This window comes from Cavia porcellus, unplaced genomic scaffold, assembly GCF_034190915.1.
Source record: "Cavia porcellus strain 051 isolate PalLab524CR breed Dunkin Hartley unplaced genomic scaffold, mCavPor4.1 scaffold_12, whole genome shotgun sequence".
Lineage (NCBI taxonomy): Eukaryota > Metazoa > Chordata > Mammalia > Rodentia > Caviidae > Cavia > Cavia porcellus.
Window position 1 is genome coordinate 81,589,926 of NW_026947495.1, and position 24,427 is coordinate 81,614,352.

Below are 24,427 nucleotides of genomic sequence, written 5' to 3' on the forward strand. Positions count from 1 at the left end.
ATGGCGCCCAGAGCACAGAGTCACCAAGCAGTGTGGCAGGGAAGAGCACCCTCGGCTCTGGGAGCTCCTCTCTCGGGTCCCAGCCCCGAGGCCCCCTCTTCCCTTTAACCCTCGCTGCTTCCAAGGCGCACTCGGAAAACATTTCTGATGCCCCACGTCCTGAGAAGGGACCACCAGGACCACCCCAGGCCACCGTGCCTGGAGCTCGGTCCCCTCGCTGGGCAGCAGCACACAAGGGCACACACACGTCCTGACTGTGGCCATCAGTAAGGGACGGTGCCGGTGGACACCAGGAAGGTGCTCCGAGACCTCGGCTCTTCTGTCCTCCGCCTTCAGGGTTCGGGTCCTTAGGTTCCTGCTTTCATCACCCCTCTCCTCGTGTATTTTTGTCCTCTAGTTTCCTTACTATCTCTTTTCTTTCCTTTAAATTTTCCCCTGGCCTTTTTTCTTTTTTGTCTTTTTGAGACAGGGTCTCTCTGTGCAGTTCAGGCTGTCCTTGAATTCATTTTGTAGCCCAGGTTGGCCTTGAACTCACAACAATCCTCCTTCCTCAGCCTCCTGAGTACTAAGATTATAGGTGTGCACCACCAGGCCTAACAAACAGCTTTTCTTTTAATACTAATCTTTCTTTTTTAAAAAGCAAATATTTCTCCTATAAAGGCATTTTTGGGACATTTTTGTCATTTTTCTGAGAGACAAGAATTGAGTATGTATTCAGCTGCAAGTGAAGGAGAAGGCTGGAGAGAAACAGACCAGACCACCAGGCAGCAGCACCTCCTGGACCTGAGATCCCCACTGCAAAGCTGTGGTGGTGGCCGTGACCGTACTGTGCAAACCTCAGCGGAGAGATGAATGTGGACGTGGGCTCAGGGCGCTTGCTGCGTCCCACAGGTTCTGTGGGTCCGTTTGCCTCGCTGCCTGCTCCCAACCAGGCATTGCATCTCTGGGTGTCCCTTCCCTCAGCAGGACTCAGCTGCAGCCTGAAGCCGTGAGCTAAGTGACCACTGAGCGGTGCCCTCGTCCTCGGGGCTCAGAGGGCAGCTCACACCACGCTTACCTCTGGGCGGGTCCCAGCACACAAAGGCGTCCGTCAGGGAGAAGCCTTGCTTGTAGTAGAAGGTGGTCAGCTCCAGCCAGTCGGCGTCCAGCGAGCTGACGACGGCCCCCTTCCTGGTCACCTTCATGGACAGGGCGCCCTCCTGGTAGCTCCAGCAGCCTGCATCGTCCTCGAAGGCGTTGAAGGCCGCGTACAGCCTGGGGTCTGGAGGCAGCATGGGGAGGCGAGTTAGGACCGGAGGCCAGGGGCTCCGGACGCTGGGAGGATCACTCAGGTGACGGAGAGGGCCTCGGAAGCACCCGGCGCCCCAACCCCGCGGCCACCTCATGCCATTCACAGAGCTAGGGCCACGGAGGTGACAGTGCAGAATCCTAGCAAATGCGGTGGCAGTTAGTGTCTAAAGCTGCTGCCGACTGGTTTCATGAAAACTGTGACTCTGTTTATTTATTTGTTTTTTAAGACAGTTCAGGCTGGCCTTGAACTCACTTTGTACCCAGGCTGGTCTCAGTCTCCCAAGTGCTGGGATTACAAAAAACTGTGATTCTTTAATACACATTGTGCACCCAGATATAACACATACTGTTTTGCGTTCTATTAGTATCATGTTCTTATGCATCAATTTATAAATTAATTTTTTTTGGATGGTGCTGGGTTTTGAACCCAGGGCCTCAAGCATGCTATATAAACACTACCACTGAGCTGTCCCATGGGCCCTATAAATTGGGTTTTTTGTTTAAAGTTATGCCTTTGAGATCTAAGTAGTTATATAGATCTTACTCATTTATTTCAAGGACTGCATGGTACTACAGTTAATTGTTCCCCTTTTGATAGACATTTGATAGTCATTTCTAGATTTATTTACTATTGGTTTTCTGAAACAGAGTCTCTCTCTGCAGTCCAGGATGGTACTGAACTTGAAGGGATCCGCCTGCCTCAGCCTCCTGAGTGCCAGGGGACTGTGGGTGTGAGCCACCTCACCTGGTTTGCTTCCATTTTTTTGCAAATTATTTTTCATGTCTCCCTGGAATGTGTGCGAGGACACTGGAACCACACATGGACATGGAAACGCCAGGCAGTATCTTCTGCTTGGCTGGAAATTGGTGAATTCTCACCCTAGGGGCCAGGGACCCGCGGCCGTGACTGTTCCGGGAAGCAGGCTCAGCAGCGTCACAGACAGAGTACCCAGGACCTGTGAGCTTCAGCATCCCGGGTCTCCCTCCTCCATCCCGGGGTGGGGGCGGTTCCGCTGCGAGAAAGTCACTACCAAGCAGGTAACTTAAGCAGTCAGCACCACAGCTTGAGCCTGAGGAGAGGGGATCGCCTTGCTGACTGGGCCTTGGGGCTCAGGGACATTGAGGGGGGCCAGACCCACAGGCCACCAGGGCTCTGCCCTGCATTGGGAGGCTAAGTCAGGAGGATTGCTGTGAGTAGAGGCCAGCCTGGGCTATGTAGTGAGACCCTGACTCAAAAACAAACAAACAAACAAACCAACAAACACTGTAAAGGTGTCAGAAAACCTGAATGGCCCCAAATAAACCAGTAACTACTCTCAATGGGGCCCTGAGGAAACCTGCACCTAGGCAACCAAGAGCCAAGCCACTGTCTGAGTTACTTCCTGCTCCTGTGGCTGGGATAACTGCTGCCCTCGAGTTCCGCCTCATACTCTTGCTGAGGGCAAAGAAAGCCAGTTAATCTCCCAGGTGCAAATGATCCAGGGGCTGGGACACCCACACAGCTTCCGGGACAGGGCAGGGTGCCCGGAGGAGATGCCTGGCTGTGACACTGCTCCAAGGGGCCGGGACTCCTGGAGAATCAACCTTCCGCCCTGGAGACCAACAGTGACCTCCAGTTAGAGGAAGATTAAACAGGATTTACCAAAAGATCCTCATGAAAGAAGGTAACAGTTCAAAAGCCAAAACCACAGTCATGTTTGCTGATAGGACAAAGGAGAATTCAACGCTGAATTCTTTCTTTCTGTCTTGTTCTTCTTGTAATTCACAAATGAGTCCCCAAGCCTGAGTTCAAAAAATGAGGCAAAAACATATTTTAAAAAAGCAGTGCTGATTTATTTTATCCTGGGCCCAGCGACACAGGGCAGCTGGAGACTGCCAAAGCTGTGCGTTACTTGCCGCTTTTAAGTATATATCACAATTTACAAAGTAAGGGGGTTGTGGGCGTGGGTCAGGAAAATTGTTAATGAGGAAGACCTTTGTTTTCCTTAGGAGAGCATGGAGCAGTCTACAGTAATTAACAACCCCTGTTAACTCATTTTAGCAGCACATCTGTTATTTGTAGAGGGCAACAATGGTTAACATATCATTTAGGTAAGATTTTACAATTCTTTACAGAGGAGAGCATTGATTAACATATCAATTAGGTCACCCAGAGGGAGAAAGAAAACACATACACAGTAAGGCCAGGTTACAGGTATTTTGGTATAATACAAACATAATAAAGGTCTCTTTTCTAGTGTACAACAGTTCTGAGGTGGGGTCTCACCCTGTTCCCCAGACTGGCCTCAACTGATCCTCCTGCCTCAGCCTCAATCCAGTTTCAAAACGTGGAGAGCCCTGTGGGACCCACTAGTGTGGACTGCAGTCTGAAACTTTTCAGATCGCCTCCTGTTGTGGTGATCTTAAAATTAAGCACAATTTGGATTAATTCATTAAATCTTCATAATCTTTAGCCATTTGCTTTGAGAACACCTTCAAAAATGTATTTTGCTAAATTGAAATTAGAACCATATTCTCTTGTTTGTTTTGTTCCTGAGACAGGGTCTTCCTGTGTGGCCCAGGCTACGCTAGAACTCAGGGTGACCCTCCTGCCTCGGCCTCCTGAGGGCATCTGCCACCACACCAGCCCTGTGTTCCCCACCCAGCACAGGCTTACCTTCTCCCTTCCTTGGCTTGGTGGGGCTGGGGCTGCCCTCAGGCTCCCCCTGGGCCCGGCTGCCCTCCTGGTGGGGCTCTTCCCCGGTGCCTCCTTCCAACACTGGCCCGCTGCCACTGCCCGGTCTCTTGTCTGTGCTCCTCCAGCTGTCGTCGGAGCCTGGCCTCGCACCCGCATCTGCGGGCTCCATCCCGACACCCTGGCCAGTCTCGGTCCCGTTGCAGCATCTGGGCGGTGGGCAAAGCTGCGGGACGAAGCCGATGAACCTCATGCCTGCCCGAGCCGCGGCGTTGACCTGCGGTATAAAGCAAGATCAGAGCACGTGTGGCTCGGCCACTGCAGGTCCCTGTGCTGTGTGGAGATCCTTCCCCTTCCCGGGGTCCTGGGGGAGTGAGGTGCAGACTTCTTGGGGCAGGAGCTCACTTGAGCTGGGCCGGCAGACAGGCTTGGCCTTAGTTGAAAGCTGTCGCCTGAGAGGTGACAAACACAGCCCCGGTGTTTTCTGGGTTCCAGGCTGGAGATTCTAGACTGACGACCATGAGGGGGAGCCTTACTTTATTATTATTATTATTTTTTTTTTTTTGTCTTTTTCCTTTTTATCTGTACCAGGGATCGAACTCACGACTGCCTGCTTGCAAGGCAGGCGCTTATGCCGCTGAGCTAAATCCCCAGGCCCCTTACTTTATTATTTTAGTTTACTTTTTAGTACTGGGAATCAAACTCATGACCTCACACTGCCAGGCAGCTGCTGCCCCGCTGAGCTGCCTCCCGCCCTGGTGAACCTGAGTTTAAAAACAGCCCTGGGAGCCTCGGGGGCAGCTCAGGGGGCAGCGGGGCCACCTCAGTGAGCGCCCGACATCCAGGCTGTGCTTCCTGTGGCCACACCCGCCCGTGGAAGAGCCTGTCCCTCTGCCTGCTGAAATAACGGTGCTTTCCTGTTTGGTGGATGTCTCACCAGGTCCAGGAAGCCGGATGCCGGACAGGGCTCTGCAGGTGACCTCTAGCACTAAGTGAGCAGCTGTGTTTGTTCTTTTGCAAAGAAGCTTTCTGGACTGAATGCATCGAAAAACATCGCAGCTCCCAAAACAGTGGGGGCGAGCAGGGCCTCAAAGGCAGATCTGATCCTGCTCGGGCCACGGCTCTGTCGAAGCCGGGAAGTGTCCTTGGCAGCTCTGACACGAACCTCAGCTAATCTCACGCGCAGGGTTATTAGAAGTCCAGCAGCAACAGCAGACACCAGCGAACAAGTCTCACGGTGTCTTACCTGGCAGGAAATACCAGGTTCTAGGCTGCAGCCTTTCATAAAGCTCCAGGTGCCAATACAAATAAACCCAAATGGAAACAAACAAAAGCCTCCCTGTAAAACCCATCCTCCTGGGCTGTTGGTGAATATCCCATTTTCCTGCTTTGATTTAGTCTATACACAGCGTCCAGCTTTAGGTCCCAGCTGACTTCTGCTGGACTGACTTCTGCTGGACTGACTTCTGCTGGACAGCTCTTGGCTGTCAATCAGCTCTTGTGCTGAACACTCGCACAATTTTTGATTATACTGATGACCACTGTCTCTTTCAAAGACTCCAGTTACTGGAGACTTGGTTTATTATTCACTGTTTTTTTTTTTTATTCACGGTTGACGGAGTATCTCTCTATAACAATAACCTTGTCTCTTTTTATGTTATTTTTGGGAACAGACTGCTAGAGAGGAGATTGCTAGGTTACAAAACTACCGGGGACCGACCGGGATCTGTCTCAATCGGCACCAGGAGCCTGTGCTGTGTGTCATGAGGCCAGCCGCAGCATGCATGGCAATGTACCTTGAAGCTTTGGATTTAATGATTTCAGTTTTATTTCCTGGGTTAACAGTGGAGAGGCGTTAATTCCGTTTCATTTACTTTAAAAACTACAGGGCCTGCTATCTCCTTAGCAGGTGTTCTTTTTGTACCTGCCGTCCAGGCCTCCACTGTTTAGGGCTGGACACTGCAATCCTGTCTCTCTATTCATTTTCTGTGTGTTCCCTGCAGATGCCTCCGCCCCTTCTTTAAATTTATTTTTCTAGTGCACGATTTATGTTTCTATCCTCAGTTGCCTTGACTTACTCATAATTCAATATGCTCACTGCTCCGTTTTCCCTTGGATCCCTTACAGTTCAAAAAATTATCTCCACACTCTCTGAACCGTGTGGAGCCCGATGTGTTTCCTGGAGAACAAGTGGCCACTTTCCCCACAGTGTTTGTTAAGTAATGGTTATTCCTCCATTTTGTCTTATCAGGGTGGCTATTAAACTTTCTCTACGTGGCCATCTCCATCCTGTTTCCTTGGCCAGCTTTTCTCGTGTGTGTGTGTGTGTGTGTGTGTGTTAGTGTGTTCTGAGACACGGTCTTGCTACGTAGTCCAGGCTGTATCCTCCTGCCTCAGCCTCCAGAGTGCTGGGATTACAGGTGTGTGCCACCATGCCTGGCTCTGTTTTTGTTTTAATATTTATAGGCATGAGCCACCACACCGGGCTTCAATTGTTTTTCTGTTTCTAAAGCTGTACAATTTGGGACAAGTGTTTCTGTGTTCTAAAGCTGGGTGGAATAATTCACCTATTGCTTTCTTATGCCCTTCTTTTTGGTATCAGGAATCACACTCAGCACCTTACCCTTGCCAGGCGGGCACTTGTGCCACCCAGCTACACCCCTGGCCCCTCCTTATTCTTTTTAAAGAAAAACAAGAGCTCATTTCTTGGTCACCCCGGAAGCAAGCAGGTACCTTCTCCATCAGCTCCTTCGCGATGTCGCTGGTCTGTGCATCCCCGGGCACTGGACACTCCTCGATGACCAGTCGCTGGCACCTCTGTGTGCTGGGCACTGCCTGCTGCTTGGGGCTGCAACAGAGAGCATATTCACGCGTGCGGCTCCTCTGTGACAAGGTCACGGGGAGGGGTGAGCATGGAGCCAGGACCAGGGAATCTTTTTTTTTTGTCTTTTTGAGACAAGGTCTTGTTATATAGTCCCGCTGGCCTTTAACTCAGTAGCCCAGCCTGGCATTGAATTCACAGCGATCCTCCTGCCTCAGCCCCGGAGGGACAACATGCCTGGCTCACTTAGATTTTTCTCCTCCTCCTCCTCCCCTCTGTTTTTGCATGGTGCTGGGGCTCAAACCCGGGCCCTTGGGCCACTGCGCCACAGCCCCAGCCACACCTGTGATTCTTTTTCGCTGCCCTTCCTAATCCTCCAATTTGCCTATTTTCTCACTCTTTTCCACTTAGTTCATCGTCTTCTCCCTTTCACAGTTAAAGTCGTTGACCCATCACTGCGGAGGTGGAGATGAACAGTTTGCACCTGCTCTCTGGGATGGTTTGGGAGAGATTAAAGCTTCGTTTCAACTGTTTTCATTCCCTGCTGGAAAGGGCCAGGCCTTTTACCATAAAAGCTGCCAAAGGTGTGGTCTGGGCGTACAGGGGTATTTGCAGTGCTGTTTAGAAAAGCAGCTATTAATTTTAAAAAGCTGCTCAAGGGGGAGCTGGGCATGGGGCCCACGCGGTGACCTCAGCTCTAGGAGGCAGAGGCGCAGGGTTGAAGGGTCCAGGCTGTGTCACAGGAGGGCTGCGTGTGTGGCCGGCTGGGCGAAGGTGGGAGGCTGAGGGCTGCCGAGATGCCCTCGGGGTTCTGACCCCCATCACAGCTGGGCTGCTGTGATGCACTCTGGGGAGAGGTGGACGTGGGTCTGTGCAGTGTGGGAGCCCAGCTGTCTGCTGCCCACGTCTGAGGGCGCAGTGCTTTCGCAGTGTCTCGGGCTCCTGAGGGTGATGCTCTGCCCTCAGCTGCTGGGCTGTACCGGCCCCACCGGCCTCAAGTGCTGTCCCTCGTCTCCAACCCCTGCCACCCTCGCCCGGCCCGGGTCCACAGGGAGCGTCCATGCTCACAGAGCAGGAATCAGCTTCTGCTGCCCGCTGCCCACTGAGGCGCAGCCGCGACCCCCATCCTCTGTCCCTCCCACCTGTCCCCCCATCCCTGCCTGACACAGCCGCCCGCAGCTCACCTGGCTCTTGGCCGCAGCAGTACCGCTCGGTACAGGTGGCTTGCAGGCAGGGGCGCCCGGGGTCCCGCGGGGTGCAGGATGGGGTGCAGAGCCCCCACCACGTAGCCCTGGAGGTAGTAGGCCTCCACCTGGGCAGGGATGTCGGTGACCGAGTGTATCCGGATCACTTCTGGGTGGGGCAAGGCTGAGAGCAAAAGCAAAGAGAGGGTCACACGTGTGCACATCACCGCGCGTGACTGCCCCTGTGATCCCCACCCCGCCCAGCGAATCCCTGAGCCAGGTCTCAGACCCCCCACGCTAGCCTGTGTGGTATCTTCTGGGGGGATCGAAGCCAGGGCCACGTCAAAGGAGCTCGCTGGGCACTGGGACTGACCCACATCCCCAACCCTTTTGGTTTTATTATTTTGAGACAGGGTCTCACTCAGTGGCTGAGGCGATCCTCCTGCCTCAGCCTCATGAACTGCACATGTGCAATATTACCAGTGTCCTCAAAGCGGAAACACAAAGCTTTTATGCTTTTTTTTCCCAAGTCAGGCAGTTTTAAAGATTCTGAGGATATTTAGGATTTTCACTAAAATAGACTGAAGACACAGGAAAGAAACAATCTGCAGAGCCAACTGTGTGTATGACGAGATGCACAAGTCCTTAAAAAGGAAACCGATACAGTGAAAAAGTAGGAATGATTTGGAGAAGCGGCCTTCGTGAGGCCGCAATTATCACGTGCTCTAACGGGTCTTCAGAACCACCCTGTTTTAAGTTTCTTCTGAAAGCTTAAAGTATGCTTCTCACGGTACGAATATAAATGCAGGAAAGGAATTGAGACAGGGAGGTTATCCAGGAGTCCTTTTTAATAAACAAAAATTCTAGGCGGAGGCGAAGTTTAAATGGGAAATCAGTGTGCAGTTGAGCCAGGCCATGAAGGAGACTGCCGGAACACAGAATCCAGGGTTTGTGCACAATGGGAAGAGAAAGCGATGTGCTCGCTAAGGAAATATTATTGATTTCTAGAGTATTAATTTAAAGAACTATTTTCCGTGGCAATTTTTGTTTTTCACTTAATGAGAAACAATCAAGAATTATTATCTAGCTGGGTGTGGTGGTGCATGCCTGTGATCCCAGCCCTCAGGAGGCTGAGGCAGGATGATCCCCATGAGTTTAAGGCCAGCCTGAACTACACTGTGAGACCTTGTCTAAAAAACACAAAAAACAAAAAATCAAACCAGGTCTTTTTGTTTTTTGTAAGGGGATTGAACTCACAACCGTGTGCTTGGCAGGCAGGCTCTGTGCCACTGAGCTACATCCTCAGCCAAAAAAAATTCCAAACCAAGCAAACAGAAGGAGTGATCATCTAGAGCAGGCTGGAACCCCATCGTGGCTGGAGTAAGGGGTGTGCTCAGCGCCCGCCTGGCCGGGCGGGGGTCCCCAGCAGATCTTGTGCCCTGCACCTCATGCTGGCAGCCAGCAGGGGTCCACCAAGTATCTGCCAGCACCTGGGCCTGGTCCTCCCGCCTGGAAATGACACGAGGCGGCCAACCTGGGCCTGGGAGCTCCCGGTCAGGCTGCTGGGCTGTCTTTCCATCCATGACACCTTCAGCATTGTCTCCGTGGCTCTTGGCCTCCAACCCTGCGTTCTCCTTTGCTCTGCGCGGCCCAAGTTCCCGAGGCACCGAGCCGACTTCACCCTCCCAGAGCACTGTCCACCCCCGTGCTGCCGTGGGCCATGCAGGTCACGCACCTCTGAGCTCACCCCTACTTCCCCAGCCTCCAAGATTCCTTTTAGTTTCAAGCAACCTAAAGTCACTCCAAAACAATCGTCATCACTCCTACAACCCAGAGGCAGACTCCTTCACCGTGCAGCGTCTTACAAATAAACGACCCGAAGAAAACTGCGCAGGTCCACTCACTGCAGGCTTGTGTTTTTTGGCTCGCTGTTGAAAATGGACCCTGGCGCACAGAGGTGTGACAGAGGCGTGAAGCTTTTTCACTGCAAAGGGAAGGGGTCTGCAGGGGGCCAGAAAGGTGGCCTTTCTGCCCCACACGCACCTCCTAACTCCCTGTGTGCACGGCCTCAGACACCGCTTGCCCAGGGCCGAGCCACCTGGGGGGCTGGTTATGGGTAGCAAGAGAAATGTCCATGCAGGGCACACCCATGCAAGAGAGCTCCAGATGTTATTAATATTTTTCCAAATCCATTTTATTTCAAGGATAAAAAGAAAGAAAGAAGCTGGGCGTGGTAACTCACACCTGCAATCTCAGCACTTGGAAGGCTGAGGCAGGAGGACTGTTTTGAGTTGGAGACCAGCCTGGGCTACAAATGGAGCTCAAGGCCAGCCTGAACTGCATAGCAAGACCCTGTCTCAAAAAGACAAAAAGACAGGAAGGAAGGAAGAAAGGAAGGAAGAAAGGAAGGAAGGAAGGAAGGAAGGAAGGAAGGAAGGAAAGAAGGAAGGAGGAGAAGAAGAAACTACAACAAAATTTCACAACACATCAATCAGGGATCAACAGTGGTGCACAGACTGCCATCCAGACGTATAAATCACACCAGAGAACCCCAGAAGCTCTAAAGGAGAAACAATCAACGGCCTCCGCACTGTTTGAGCACACATGGGTGCAAAGGTCGCATCCTTAGGGCCTCTGAGACTCCTCTACACCGACCCCACCCGTCTGCATTCTTTCAAAGGTAACAGTTAAAATAGAAGTAATAAAAGGTTGTTCTTTCAGAATAAAAAAGTTTACTTCCTGGGCCTGTGTCTGATACACATTCAGGCCCTGCGGCAGCGCCCCCTGGAGGGCAGCGGCAAACTGGACCAAGGTGAGCGGATCCAGGTGAGGGTCCCAGCCCCAACTGCCGCCCTGCAAGCCTCTGCTCTGAGGCTCGGTCTCTGCAGCTGCACAGTGAGCAACTAGAGGCGTCCTCCCTAACGTGCAGTCAGGGACAGCACCTCAGGAGGAGCCTGGCTGTCGCAGGTCGCCCTCCCGCAGTGCATCTTGGCTGTCAGAGTAAAGCATTCTCTACACCACCTGTCCAGCCCTGCTGCACCACCTTCCAGCAGTGTGACTTAGAGAAGCCCCTGCACCCCTCTCTCTGAACCTCGGCATTAACCCCGCAGACGTGCCAGGGTGGTGGTTACAGGCGGGAGTCTGGGCCTGCCGCTTAGCAATGGATGCCAGTGACATGCTTGTCCCTAGGTGTGTGACTCTGGGGACAGAGTTGAAAGTGCCATTTGCGCCAAGAGGAAAGGCATTGTGGGTCTGAAAAGTCTCCAGGGATTCTGGTGTGGAAGCACACATTGTAACTGAAAGAGTTTTGGCCCAGACAGGACACTGTAGCCGGTAAAGCCTCAGGTGGAACCAAGAAGCTCCATCTTCCCCACCCCTAGGAATTTGTCCCTGGTGCCAAAGAATACCAATGGGCTACCTGTGCATCCCTAATGCCCCTCAGGCTCCACCTCCAACCTAAGCTACATGTATGCCCCCACTCCACGTGTTTCATGGGGAGATCGCTGACCGGGGAGGGGGGGGATGCTGCATCCCTGGGGATTGGGGGTCTCTCCCCACATTCTTAAAATAAAGATCATTTATATTTCATACTTATCTTTTCAGCCACCGCCCCCACAGTTCTATCATATGGTTCCCTGACCGGGAACGGCAGACGAGAGACTCCTGGGATCCTCCTGTCTGAGTCCCCTGACGTTCAGGACCGGACTGCATCCTGGATGGTTCCCTAATTCCTCACTTCTACACCTGGGAGCTGTAAACTTGTCGCTGCTGGCTCACAAACAACACCGGCCCATTTTATCACAGGTGAGCAAACTCTGGAGAATTCTTCGGCGCTGGGCCAGGCCCCACGTGAATTTTCTCCCCCTTTCCGTGGGTTCTCGTGACACTCTCACGCCCTTAGACAGCCCAAGGCAGAGTTTTTCTGGACCAACCTGGGTTTACACTGAGGAACTCTCACATCCTTTAGAGCTTTTTAAGTTCTCATGGGCAGAGCTGTTACTAAAACCCATGATAAATCCACTCGTGGATCTCAGTGATCACTGAGAAATACGAGATTTGGAACCGTAATTGCCATTTGTTCCAAAGGACGGGTGATGGCTCAACCTTTGGACCACAGTCCATTTCTCACCTGAGATTTAGCCATAAAAAAAATACCTTTTCTACTTCCCAAAAGATCACACCTTTGCTATGGTTGATTTCTAATCTGAGTACTCTTAAAATTAAAAAAAAAAACAACATACCTATCTATAGCTTATCATACTGACGACAAGTTTACAAAACTCTTTATCTTTAAGCCTTTGTTTTGGGAATGTGCGTCCTTTCCCCCTCTTCCAGGATCCCTACCCCTCCCCCCACTTAGAGAGATAATAGTGTCTTTCTCTGCAGCCTTTCGGAGCTTTCTCAGAGTCTCCTTTCCTCCCTGCTTCCCCTGCGCACTGACCCATTCCCTGCCGAGATGGGAGAGGTGTGCCCAGTGTTGAGAGATACTGCTGCTTTAAGCCTTCACGCCGTGCCCCAACTCCGCGCAGTGTCTCAGCTCTCATGCCGCGCTCCAGCTCCATGTGGGTCCAGCTCTAACGCTGGGCCCTAATCCACGTGCCCTGTGAGCAGTTCCGGCTCCACGTGGCGGCTCAGCTCTGCGTCGGTCTGGCTACCCACCATGCCTCTCGAGCAGCCCCAGCTTCACGGGGTGCCCCAGCCCCGCGCAGGGTCCCAGTGTGCAGGATCCCAGCACACCGCGTCCCAGCTCTGCCTCCCAGCTCTGCCCCCCATGCTCCACGTGCCCACCATCACTGCGCCAATGCCTCCCCCCGCCTTGCATGCGTTTCCAGGGCAGTTCCAGCCTGACCGTCTGGGCGCTTGCCCCGCCTCCACTCTGCGTGTCCAGCCCCCACGCTGGGCATGCTCTATCCACCTGCCGCGATAGTCCCCAACCCCCAAGCACAAGCGCCGCTCTGACCACAAACACAGAAAAACACAGATAAACCTCCTCGGCTCAGAGATGCTATTTTTTACATTCTCAAACCACTTAATCAAGGTTAAATAAGCCGACAATAGACAAGACTTTGGCTGATAAACGGGGAAGTGGCCACCTGATAATTTTACCAGCCTTATTTATCAATTAAAGCCTTCAACAATTTCCTAAATGTTTAACAACCAAAATTAAGAGGTAATTATAAATTCCTTTTGCTGTAAACCACTAGTAATGTTTGATATTAAGCTCACTGCCTATATTGTACTGTACTGTTAAAATTAAAAAATAATTATAAATTCCTTTCACTAGGAACCACTAGCTTTTTTCCAAAACAAGGGTTACATGATATATGCAAAACAACAAGACCAACACTGCAGCAGAAGCCAACTTAAACCTTTCCCAGCCTGTCTGCCTGCCCTGGCTCAGCCCTCCACCGAGCCATAATTAACTATATTCAACTGATATTAAATAACACTGTAGCTGATTTCTCTCCTAAATAAAAAGGTAAAAATTAATTAAACAGGCCATTCTCTAAAAATCAGATGGCATTAAACATTTTAACAACATAAAGAGATACTTATATATGACATAAATTACATGTCAGTTCCTAAAATTCTCTGGACTTGTCCTCCTTATGGGAAGCCATTACTAAAGTCATAAATACCCTGTTGATTATATTTGACTCCTGCATATTTACTTAATTCTACAGATACCTTCTACTGTATACCAAATCCCAAACAAAAAGGCAAAACTTGACCTTCAAACTCCACAGAGACCTTCTTAATATGGCTTTTCATGTTTTCAACAACAGAGATAACAGTGACACTTGGAGTTCTGAGACAGGTAAACCAACACAAGGTGGAGCTCCCCCCCCCCCCCCACTGTGGACCATGCCTCAAATGCAGCAAAAGACATTGGGCAAGAGAGTGCCCCATCCTGGCGTTCCTATGAGACCTTACCCCAGGGCTACTGGACTGTCCTAGCCAACAGAGTGGGTAAGCCATCCTAACTTCCAGCCCTCACAGGAAAAGCCAACACTGCCAGATTCATCACCAACAGATCTGCTTAAACTTGCTGCTGAAGACTGACTGGGCTCAGGGCCAATAGCAGCCCACTTGGACTCTGTCTCAGAGTCCAAGTCCCACTAAAAGTCTCAGGTAAGACATTCTCTATACTTCTGGACATAGAGGCCATATTTACAGAGTTCTTCCTAAGTTTTCAGGCTGCTATAGTAAGTCCTCAATCTCTATGATGGGATATTGAGGGTCAACCTATGGCATTTATAAACAGGGCCTATTTTGTGCAGGTCCCAGACTGCTTCTTCCCAATCCACCCAGTGGTGCCAAATCTTCCCTCCACCACTCACTCTCCAGTCCTAAATCTTAAAAATGCTTTTTATTCCCTTGTGTTTATACAGGCTGACCCAGACACTGAGGCCTCAACAGCTTAACACCTGTTATCGCTAGTAAACCTCTCCTCAGTGATATAAACCACCCCCTTCCTTATTCACCAATTTCTCAGGAAACCTGGTAAGGCTGACAGATAAATTTTGCCTTCTCACCTTTGTCTATACTTTTTCAGGATACATAAAAGCCTTTCACACAACCAGGGAGACTGCTGATATACTTGCTAAAGTCCTGTTACAGCAAATCATTCCAAGGACTACAACCAGGTAACAGCGACCCATACCTGATATTCTTGGCACCCTCACAGTGATCAGAGTTGCTAGACTGCCATCCTGGTTTCACATCACTCAGGCTAAGTGGTGCCCTTCCAGCCCGAGATCTAACCATCCTGTTGCCTACTCATCTCTGCCTTACCAAGCCCTCGCAGCCACAGTTCACAGGCTAAGTCATGTTTTGTTATCCAGTTTGGTTTCTAATTTCTTATTCTTTTTACAGCAAGACTCTTAACAGTATTTCCAAAAGACTCCAATGTCATGCATACCAGAGACTAGCCTTACCTACCTACCGTCTTAACTTTTACCCTTTCAGATGGGGGAGTAATCACCTCTCATAACTTCACTCCTCCTAACCCCACATTTATTTTTCAGAATTCTGCCTTACCATGGAAATGTTTCTATCTCAACATGGTCCTGATATAATGACATATCAAAATCAAAAGCACCTTTCCTTCTACCTCACCTGGGGCCTTAAATATGACAGTGCCATGCCTCCTCATAACATCTTGTCTCTTTGTTTTTCCAGTCTAACATACATGCATTCACCAGTGACGTTGTCCTGGCTAAAACACCTGGCACCAGCTTCTACATGGGCATCAATTGTCATCCTGTCAACTCCCCTAGACCCCAGTACAGCGCCCCCTTCCAGCAGGAAGCAGTAAAAAAAGAAATTTTCACCTCTTTTCATAATAATAATCATAAGATGGGATATGAAAGAGTTTTGGCCCAGACAGGACACTGTAGGCGGTAAAGCCTCAGGCGGAACCAAGGAGTTCCATCTTCCCCACCTCTAGGAATTTGTCCCAGGTGCCAAAAGAATACCAATGGGCTACCTGTGCATCCCTAATGCCCCTCAGACACCACCCCCAACCTAAGCTACATGTATGCCTCCACTGCACGTGTTCCACGGGGAGATGGCTGACCCCAGGGGGAGATGCCACACCCCAGGAGATTGGGGGTCTCTCCCCGCATTCTTAAAATAAAGGTCATTTATATATCATACTTCTTATCTTTTCAGCCACTGTCCCTCACAATTCTATCAGTAACCCCAGCACTTGGGAGGCTGAGGCAGGAGGATGGTGGCTCTTGAAGAAAAACAAAACACACATTTCCTGTAAAAGCTGATGGCAGGGATTTGGGTCTATTCCCAAAACAAGCCAACCCAAGGACTCTAGGTGAGGATCCTGACCCAGGTTCCCAGCTCACCACTCTACCATGTCATGTCTGAGAGGCCAGGCTGATACAAGGAAGGGAGCTCCCCACACGCCCTAGGGACGCTCAGAGAGCACGGGACTAGTCCCGGGGTGTAGTCAGCAATGCTCAGACTCCCCTATTACAGCTTAAATATGCAGTGACCCCAAAGACCCACCTCCTGAGGCAAGGTCCTGGGTGCAGCAGGGCTCTGCAGTGCCTGGACCTTGAGGGTACCGACCTGACCAACTTCGGAGCCAATGGGAGGTGACCCAAGTGAGGAGGGAGCTGTCTTTCCGTGAGGGTCCAGCATGGCCTGGCACCCCCTCACACTCCCACTCCATCTCTTCCTGCTTCCTGGCTGCTCTGAGCTGCTTCCCTACCCCAAGCCCTTCCAGAAGGACATTTCTGCCTCACTACTGGCCTGTGCAGCCCGGAGACCATTGACTGAACCTCTGAAACCGTCAGCCACAATAAATCTTTCTTCCCTGAAGAGATCAGGTGTTTGTCCCCGTGACAGACAGAAAACTGACAAGTGCACCTCTCCCCCAACCTAGATCCTTCTGTAATGGTTCCCAGTTACTAAAAATGTTAACAAACTGAGGCTTTTCAGCACTGTCCACTCTGAGCAAGCCCTGTCCGAAGGCTGACGCAGCCTGTTTCTCACTGGTTTGTGACTTCACCTTGGACCACCCTAAGGATTCTCTGGGTCAGAACCTGCTCGGGTCCAGGCTGGCCACCTAGGTCACGGTGTGATCCTTCCTCGCTAGTGGGGTGGTGGTGGTGAGGGGGTGGAGGCTGGTGGCTCATCAGTTGTCCTCACTGGGACTTGGGTGACACAAGACCATGGGCCTTGCAGAAACACACCACTGATGTGAAGCAAGGCGAGCTGGCAGGGATCTAGGCCACGGCCTGGGCTGGGAAGCCCCTCTGTGTAACCCCAGCTCTAGTGTTGGTAGAAGCCGTGCTCAAGTGAGACCGGAAGTGGGTCAGCAGCATCCGAGAGGTGCTGGGACAGAGCCGTGCTCCCCAGGGAGAGCCTGCGTCTGGCAGCAGTGCTGGTGCAGCCGGCTTGGCCCTGTATCCCCACCCTGGCGCCCAGCACCAGCAGCTCAGCTCCCCCCCAGCATGGGGAGTCTGTGGGGTTGTGGGGCTCGGGCTGGAGTCCAGCAGCTGCGAGCCTCCTGCCCCGCTCTGGGTTCTTTGAGACATGGAACAAATGGTGCTGTTTACAGCTCTGATGGCTATGGCTGGTTACTCTTACATCAATGCTCCCGAGATTTGTAGACGCTTTAGTGTATCTTCCAGGGCTATTGTTAGGAACCGGGAAAGAATCTGCAATTGCCTTGACAACTATACAAATGCAAAGTGGGTTTTTATTATTAAAATGGAATGTGTCAAAGGTTAAGCAACAGTTGTTCATTCATTTTTATAGTCTCTAAAAACAATATCCACAGATTTAAATTTGTTTTTGTTTTGCCTTGTACCTCCTTTAATGTAGAATTTTTTACTTAAAATCTGTATTAGAACGTGTTTGCAGTACACGATTGCATTCTTTGTGTGGAGCTGGCATCTGCAGGCTGTGCCGCGGCTCCATTCCTCTCCCAGCCCCCTTTCCATTTTATTGATTACGCGTGTTTGTGATGCAGACAGCGGTGTCTGTTTTGGGGACTGCACGTGCACGTAGCAGTGTGGACCATTTTCAGCCTCTTTCCCTTCCTCTCCTTTTCCTCTCGCCTTTCCCATCTCCAGAGTCCGGCTGCTCAGTCCTATTACCCTCCTCTAGCTTAGATTTCTCATGTAAGAGAAAATGCAATTCTTAATGTTCTGAGTCTGGGTTACTTTGCTGAGCACGGTGGTCTTGCGTGCGCCCGCTTCCCTGCAGGTGACATGACTGCACTTCTCTCTGCAGTGCAGAAGAACCCAAGGTCCCCATTTCCAGGCGTCTGCTGGCAGGCACTGAGGTCACCTGCAGAGCTCAGCTGTTTTGAGTGGTAGTGCCTGCTGGAAACGTGGGCATGCACGTGTGCTGGTAGTAGCAGCCTTTAACTCCTGCAAGGACACACTCAGGAGCGGAATAGGGGGTCAGGTGGGGTTTCAGTGTCAGGGTCTTGAGAGGCCCCATGCTGATTTCAGTAGGGCTGCACTAGCTGGCATTCCCACCACCAATGCCGGAGGGGTCTCTCCCCTGAATTCCTGTGTTTCTTGGTCTTTCGTGTTCTGAGTGAAAGCATGAGATGGAATCTTACTTTTGATTTTCATTTTTCTAATGGCTAAAGATGCCAACTATTTTTGCATCTAATTATTGCTTCTTCGTACTTTTTTTGACACGTGTCTACTCAGTTCATTTACTCGTTGTTTTTGACTCAGTCATTGGTTTTTTTGGGGGTTAATTTTTTGAGTTCTTTACATGTCCTGGATAGTTGTCATCTTATCGGAAGAGTGGTTGGTAAAAATTAGCTCCCATTTTTTTAGTTTTTTTTCACATTATTGATATGATTTCCTCTGTTTTAAGAAGTTTTGTAATTTGACATAACCTCCTGTGTTGACTTGATAATTTTTCTTGCACTTTTGGAGACCTATTTGCAGAATCTTTGCCTGTACTTCTGGCTTCAAGTGTTTCTCCTGGTGTCTCCAGTGATTTTAAAGATTCTGTTTTTATATCTGATTAGATTTTAGAATAGAGAAAGAGGCAGGAGCCCCACTTTGGTTTGCAGATGGATACCCAGTTTCCCAGCACCACGTGCTCGTGAGGCTGTCTTCTCTCCATCATATGTTTTTGGCCCCTTTGCCAAAATCATAGCCATGGGTGTCTTGGTTACTTTATTCTTATCATGGAGACAAAATAGCCAACACCCAAATTAAGGAAAGACAGGTTTATTTAGCTCACTGTTCGCGGAGGTTTCCGTCCATAATCAGCTGGCTCTAAGACTTGGTGCAGGCTCATGGCAACAGTTCAAGACAGCAGAAGACAGCAAAAGCAGCCAGAGCAAAAGGGGGGACCCGCAAGCCTCTTTTCCTCCCTTACATTGTTAGCAGGCTAACTGCTTCCCCCAGGGCTGGTGTAGCACTCATACATCTCCTGTTCTCCTTTTGCACAGGATGAGGATGTTTACAAAGTGAGGGCCCTGGCTCCCTGCAGAGTTGCTTAAACTGCTACATTTCTCATTGACACAATGTATCAACCATAACAATTCACCCTTTGTCAAAGGTATCTTGGCAACCAGACACATTCCAGGTTTCCAGATATAAAAACATCCTTCTTATTCTTACCATTTCACAACTTGAACATTGTAACACAGGCTTAACAATTCTTAAGAACCAGTATTAAATCTATCAACATTGTATTATATATTAGAATCATAATATTCTTCCTAAAGACTCATGCACATCCCTTTACACAGAAGGGATTTGGTCCATCTGCAAGAGTTGCCAAAGTTCTAACAGTTTCATCATTGCTGAAAAATCCAAGTCCCAAGTCTCCAAGTTGCAAGGCAAAGTCTTAGCTGTGAGCCCCTGTGCAAATGAAAAGTTAAACACTTCCAACATTCAATGGCACAAGATAAACATTTTCATTCCAAAAGTTACAAAAAGGTGGGTACAGAGGATTGGAACCAAAGCAAGACCAAAATCCAGCAGGGGCCCTAAACATTAAGTCCTGTAGTTCCAAGCCCAGCACCTGAAGCGATCTGTGGCAAAGTGTGAGCTCCAAAGGGCTTGAGTGACTCCACCCCATGGCACTCCTGGTGGCTGTGGCTCTCTTCTTTTTTTGTCAGTCCCAGGGATCAAACTCACAACTGTGCACTTGCAAGGCAGGCACTTATGCCGCTGAGCTAAATCCCCAGCCCCTCCATGGCTTCTTTCTTAGGGGCCCACTTTGCTTTCTCCTTGCAACTTTCCTTAAATGATCCAGGATCCTGGCTTTTCCAAACTTCTGGGGACACCACTGCACCTTTGGCTTCACACTCACAGCTCACACCCTGCCCTCTCAGGGGCACATTCCTGGGCTCCCAGGCCTTCTGAAATCGGGGTGGAGGCCTTCTTAACCTCATCACTCTTGCATTCTGCATGCATCTACAACCAGCGCCATGTGGGTGATGCCAAGGTCTGCTGCCAGCTAGAGCAGAAGCCAGGCTTTCTTCTCTCTTGGCTGTGGGAGTTGAGTGCCTGGATTACTGGGCACTCTGAATCCAATTCTGAGGAACACATTCTCTACAGTGCTGCCGTTCTGAAACACGGCACATTGCAGCTTTCTCCTTGAACCAACGTCTTTCAGTTTTGAGGCTGCAAAGAGAGGAGACTTGTTTTTTGTGTTTCCCACGTGCCATCATGTCTATTCTCCTGTTCCTCCTCAGCAACCGAGATCTCCTCAGCTCTGTCTTTGCAGCCCACAGATTTACTGGAGCTTCCTTTTTGATCAAACTCACGATGTTTTATATCATCTTGCTGGGCTCTTTGCTCTTGATTCACAACATAAATCTGGCTAAAAGCCCCCAACAATAGCTATGCCATAGCCTTAACATAAGACTGCCTTGAAATTTCTTCAGCCAGATTAATTAGCATGCCACCCTTAATCCTAGTCTTAAACAAAGTCTCTGAGCAAAATTTAGGAAACCTTTTGCAAAGCCAAAACACACATCGGGAGTCCAGCACTCCTTCCCACCAGAAACCTCCAGATGGTTTTCACCAGCAGGATTTCCGTCAGCCTTCTGGTCTTCTGAACACTGACCAGAATCTCCACACAGAACAGGTAAGGCAATTCCAGAGCTACTCCTTCAGGCAACATCTCCAAACTTTTCAAAACTCTTCCCACAAACCATTCCCAAAGGCTCTTGAGCCATATGGTCAGGTATATTCACAGCGATGATCCCACTTCTCTGGTACCAAATTCTGTCTTGGTTACTTTCTCTTGTTGCTGAGACAAAATATCTGACCCCCAAAATGAAGGAAGGAAAGGTTTATTTAGCTCACAGTTTGTGGAAGTTTCAGTGTATAATCAGCTGGTTCCAAGGCAGAGTGACATGGCATAGCGGCAACAGTCCAAGGTGACAGAAGACGGCAAAAGCAGCCAGAGCAAAAGAGGGAAGCCAAGTCCCTTGTCATCCCTCAATGTTATAAGCAGGCTACTCCCCACTCCAAGGTGGGGGCAGCGCTCACACCATCTCCTGCCCTTTTCCTGCACAGACTGAGGATGTTTACAAAGTGAGGACCCTGGCTCCCTGCTAACTTAGTTAAACGTCTAAACTTCTCAAATTGACACAATGTATCAACCCTAACAGTGGGAGTATGGCGGTTGTTCTTTGGTTTTTGTTCTGTTCCTTTGGTCTGCATGTCTGTTTCTGTGCCAGTTTCATGTTGCTCTTGTTACTGTGGCTTTGTGGTATGATTTGGAGCCAGCCCAGTGTTAGGGTGCCTCCAGCTTTGCTCGAGATTGCTCTGTTCATTCTGGGTCTGTTTTGATTTTTAGTTCTGTGGAGAATGTTGTTCATATTTTAATAGGGATTGCATCACTTTTGGTGGTGATATCACTATTTTCATAGTATTAATACTGGTGGTCCCAGACAAAGGAGTCTAGGGCAGCCCACTGGGGACCCCTTCTGTCTCTCTCTCAGACAGAAGCTTTCTTTCTTTCTCTCAATAAATATTTCTGCTCTAAAACAAAAAAGACGAAGGAGGCTTTCCATTTTCTAATGACCCATTCAACTTCTTTCTTTGGAGTTCTATATTTTTCATTATAGACGACTTTCATCTCCTTGGTTAAATTAATTGCTAGATATCTAAAATTTTTGGATAATATTGTGAATGAAACTTCTCCTGATTTCTTTCTCAGTGGGTTCATTTTCACCGTATAGGGATGCTATTGATTGACGCGTGTTGATTTTGTATCCTACCACTTTTCTCAAATTGCCAGGCCTAAAAGTCTTCTGGTGGATTTTTTGGGCTTCTATCTACAGCATCATTTTATCCATAACTATGAGACTTTGGTTGCAGGGGATTTAGCTCAGCGGCATAAGCATCTGCCTGGCTAAACATGGTCGTGAGTTCAATCCCTGGTACCAAATCAACAAATGAATAAAAAATCATAATTTGACTTATTTTCCTGTTTGTATCTGTTTTGTTCTTTCTTTAGCCTGGTTGCTCTGGCTGAAGTTTTGAGGGTTTTTTTTTTTTTTTTTTGCTTTTTCGTTTTTACCAGTACCAGGGATCGAACTCACGACTGCCTGCTTTCAAGCCAGGTGCTTATGCTGCTGAGCTAAATCCCCAGCCCCCTGAAATTTTGAGTTTTGAACATGGGTGGTAACAGTGGACAGCTTCATCTCATTCCTGATTAGAGGGATGCTTTTGGTTTTCCTCATTCAGTGTATGTAGGCTCTGGGTCTGTCATATATGCCTTTTATCAGTTTGAGGTTAAAGACTTCTATACCTGTTTTTTCTTTCCTCTTTCTCCTCCTCCTGTTTTCCTTCTCCTCCTTCTTCTCCTTCTCCTTCTCCTTCTTCTTCTTCTTTTGAGACAAGGTCTTGCCCTGTAGTGCAGGCTGGCCTAGAACCCACAAGCACCCTCCTGCCTCAGCCTCTCACCTACTGAGAGTATGGGCATGTGCCCCCACATCAGGCCCCATACCTATTTTCATCATTTTTTAAAATCAAGGGTTGTTGGATTTTGTCAAAGACACATCTTTTTTGTCCTTGATTCTGTTTATTCAGTAAATTACTGTTACTGATTTAGGTATGTTGAACCATCCTTGCATACTTGGGATGAGATAGTGCTGTATGGTTTTTTTCTTTTTTTTTTTTTTTTTGGTACTGGAAATTGAACTCAGGACCTCGTGCTTGCCAGGCAGGTACTGTGTCATTGAGCTGTATCACCGGCTGTGTGATGTTTCTAATGAGTTGTTGAATTCTGTTTGCAAGGACCTATTCAGGATTTTTTACATGCATGTTCATCAAAGATATTGGCCTGTAGTTTCCTTTTATTCGTGGATTCGCCTACCTTTGGCATCAGGGTAATGCTGGCCTCACAGATGGTTCTGGGACACTTTTTCCGTGTTACACAGAGGAGCTTGAGGAGCAGTGACGTCAGCTCTTCTGTAAAGACCTGGGAGAACCTGGGTAAAGCTTATCTTGGCCTGGGCTTTTCTTGGTTGGTAGAGTTTTTATTGCTATATAAACTTCATTGCTTGTTATCGATCTGTTTAGATTTTTTTTTGTCTTTTTGAGACAGGGTCTCTCTGTGCTTTTCAGGCTGGCCATGAGCTCACTTTGTAGCCCAAGCTGACCTCAAACTCATAACAATCCTCTTGCCTCAGCCTCCCAAGTGCTAGGATTACAGGCGTGCACCACTATGTACAGAAGATCTGTTTAGAGTTTTATACCTTAACTCAATTTTGGTAGTTTGCATATATCTACAGGTATAGCATTCCTTCAAGATTCCCCAATTTACTGGAATATAAGTTTTCAAAAATAATTTCTAATAATTCTGTGGATTTCAGTGATGTCTGTTGTGACTGCACTTTTTTTTTAATCTCTAATTCTGTTAATTTGTGCTCTGTTATGTATTAGAAACTGGTGGTCAACTTAACAGCAGCTGAATTAAATCAGCATGGTGCTGAGGGTAGATGGTCCACCTGAGGAAAGCTGCCAGCATAAATAGAGATGTGGAGACGCTGAGTGAGGTGTTGTGGGCGTCTCTAAGTGTTGCTGTTTGAGCCGTTGGTTCTCTTGGAGCTGCTTCTCTGGGAGGAGCTTGTCATGATGGACTTCCCCAGTGTGAGTTTAACCATTGTCATCAGAGGAGCTCAGGACCTTGTTGGTGAGAGTGGCTGAGGTCCACTTTGGGGGAGCCCTGGTTCTTACTTTGAGCATCGTTCCTTGGCTCCAGAGGGGAAGATGTGAGCTATTTAATCTGCAGCAGGAACTCGTCACGCTGGCTTCCTGGCATGTACTCAACTGTTCTTATTGTCGGAGGAGCTCAGGGCCTCCGTGTCACTGAGGATGGCTGTGGTGCTTTTCAGGGCAGCCCTGGTCCTTATTTTGAGTGTGACTTCTCAGCTCCCATCATCACAGCTCCCTCCCCCTGCTGGCACAGACTTTCTGGCTTCCATCACTGACCTTTGGGCATTCCCAGCACAGATCCATAGAACAGACTGGCGTGAGTCCTTGTCATGGGCTCTAGACTTCCCGGTGGACTCATGGGAGCCCACTGTCCTGGGCTCCAGGTCTTCATCTGGACTCACCTAGGCCAGTGCTGTGGGATCCAGGCCCTGGGCTAAATAGTCTGGGTCTTTAGTGTTATGGACAGATTTCCTGCACTTTTTCCGTTTAACTGGGTGATCATCATAAAATAATATTACAAGTTCTGTGTCCTGATTCTAATTGTTCTCCACACAACAGAAATTGGTACCGAGAGGGCGGGGTCCTTGCTGTTCTGTTGCCTGGCCACGTGACTCAAGAGCCTTGGAAATTAGTTTGGAGAGTTTTTGAGAGACTGGCCGAAAGACAGCCCCTGTATGCTGTGACCTATGTTTGAGACTCTGGTCGGAGCCTGGAAAGTCAGTACAATGGAAACACTGCCGGTTAAGATGAAGCTCGGGAGGCTTCTGTCGAGAAGGAC

General features: G+C 49.3%; 1 protein-coding gene across 1 annotated transcript in view; it reads right to left on the minus strand.

Annotated features, from left to right (window-relative positions):
* Rftn2 (raftlin family member 2) overlaps positions 1–24,427 on the minus strand; it is a 48,285-nt gene that overhangs the window by 13,817 nt on the left and 10,041 nt on the right. Inside the window, exons 2-5 of the mRNA XM_003463362.5 lie at positions 7,970–8,153; positions 6,698–6,812; positions 3,947–4,241; positions 1,058–1,261 (exon numbers count right to left, since the gene is read on the minus strand). Coding sequence (XP_003463410.1) covers positions 1,058–1,261; positions 3,947–4,241; positions 6,698–6,812; positions 7,970–8,153 — 798 coding nt within the window. The remainder of the gene's footprint in view (positions 1–1,057; positions 1,262–3,946; positions 4,242–6,697; positions 6,813–7,969; positions 8,154–24,427) is intronic.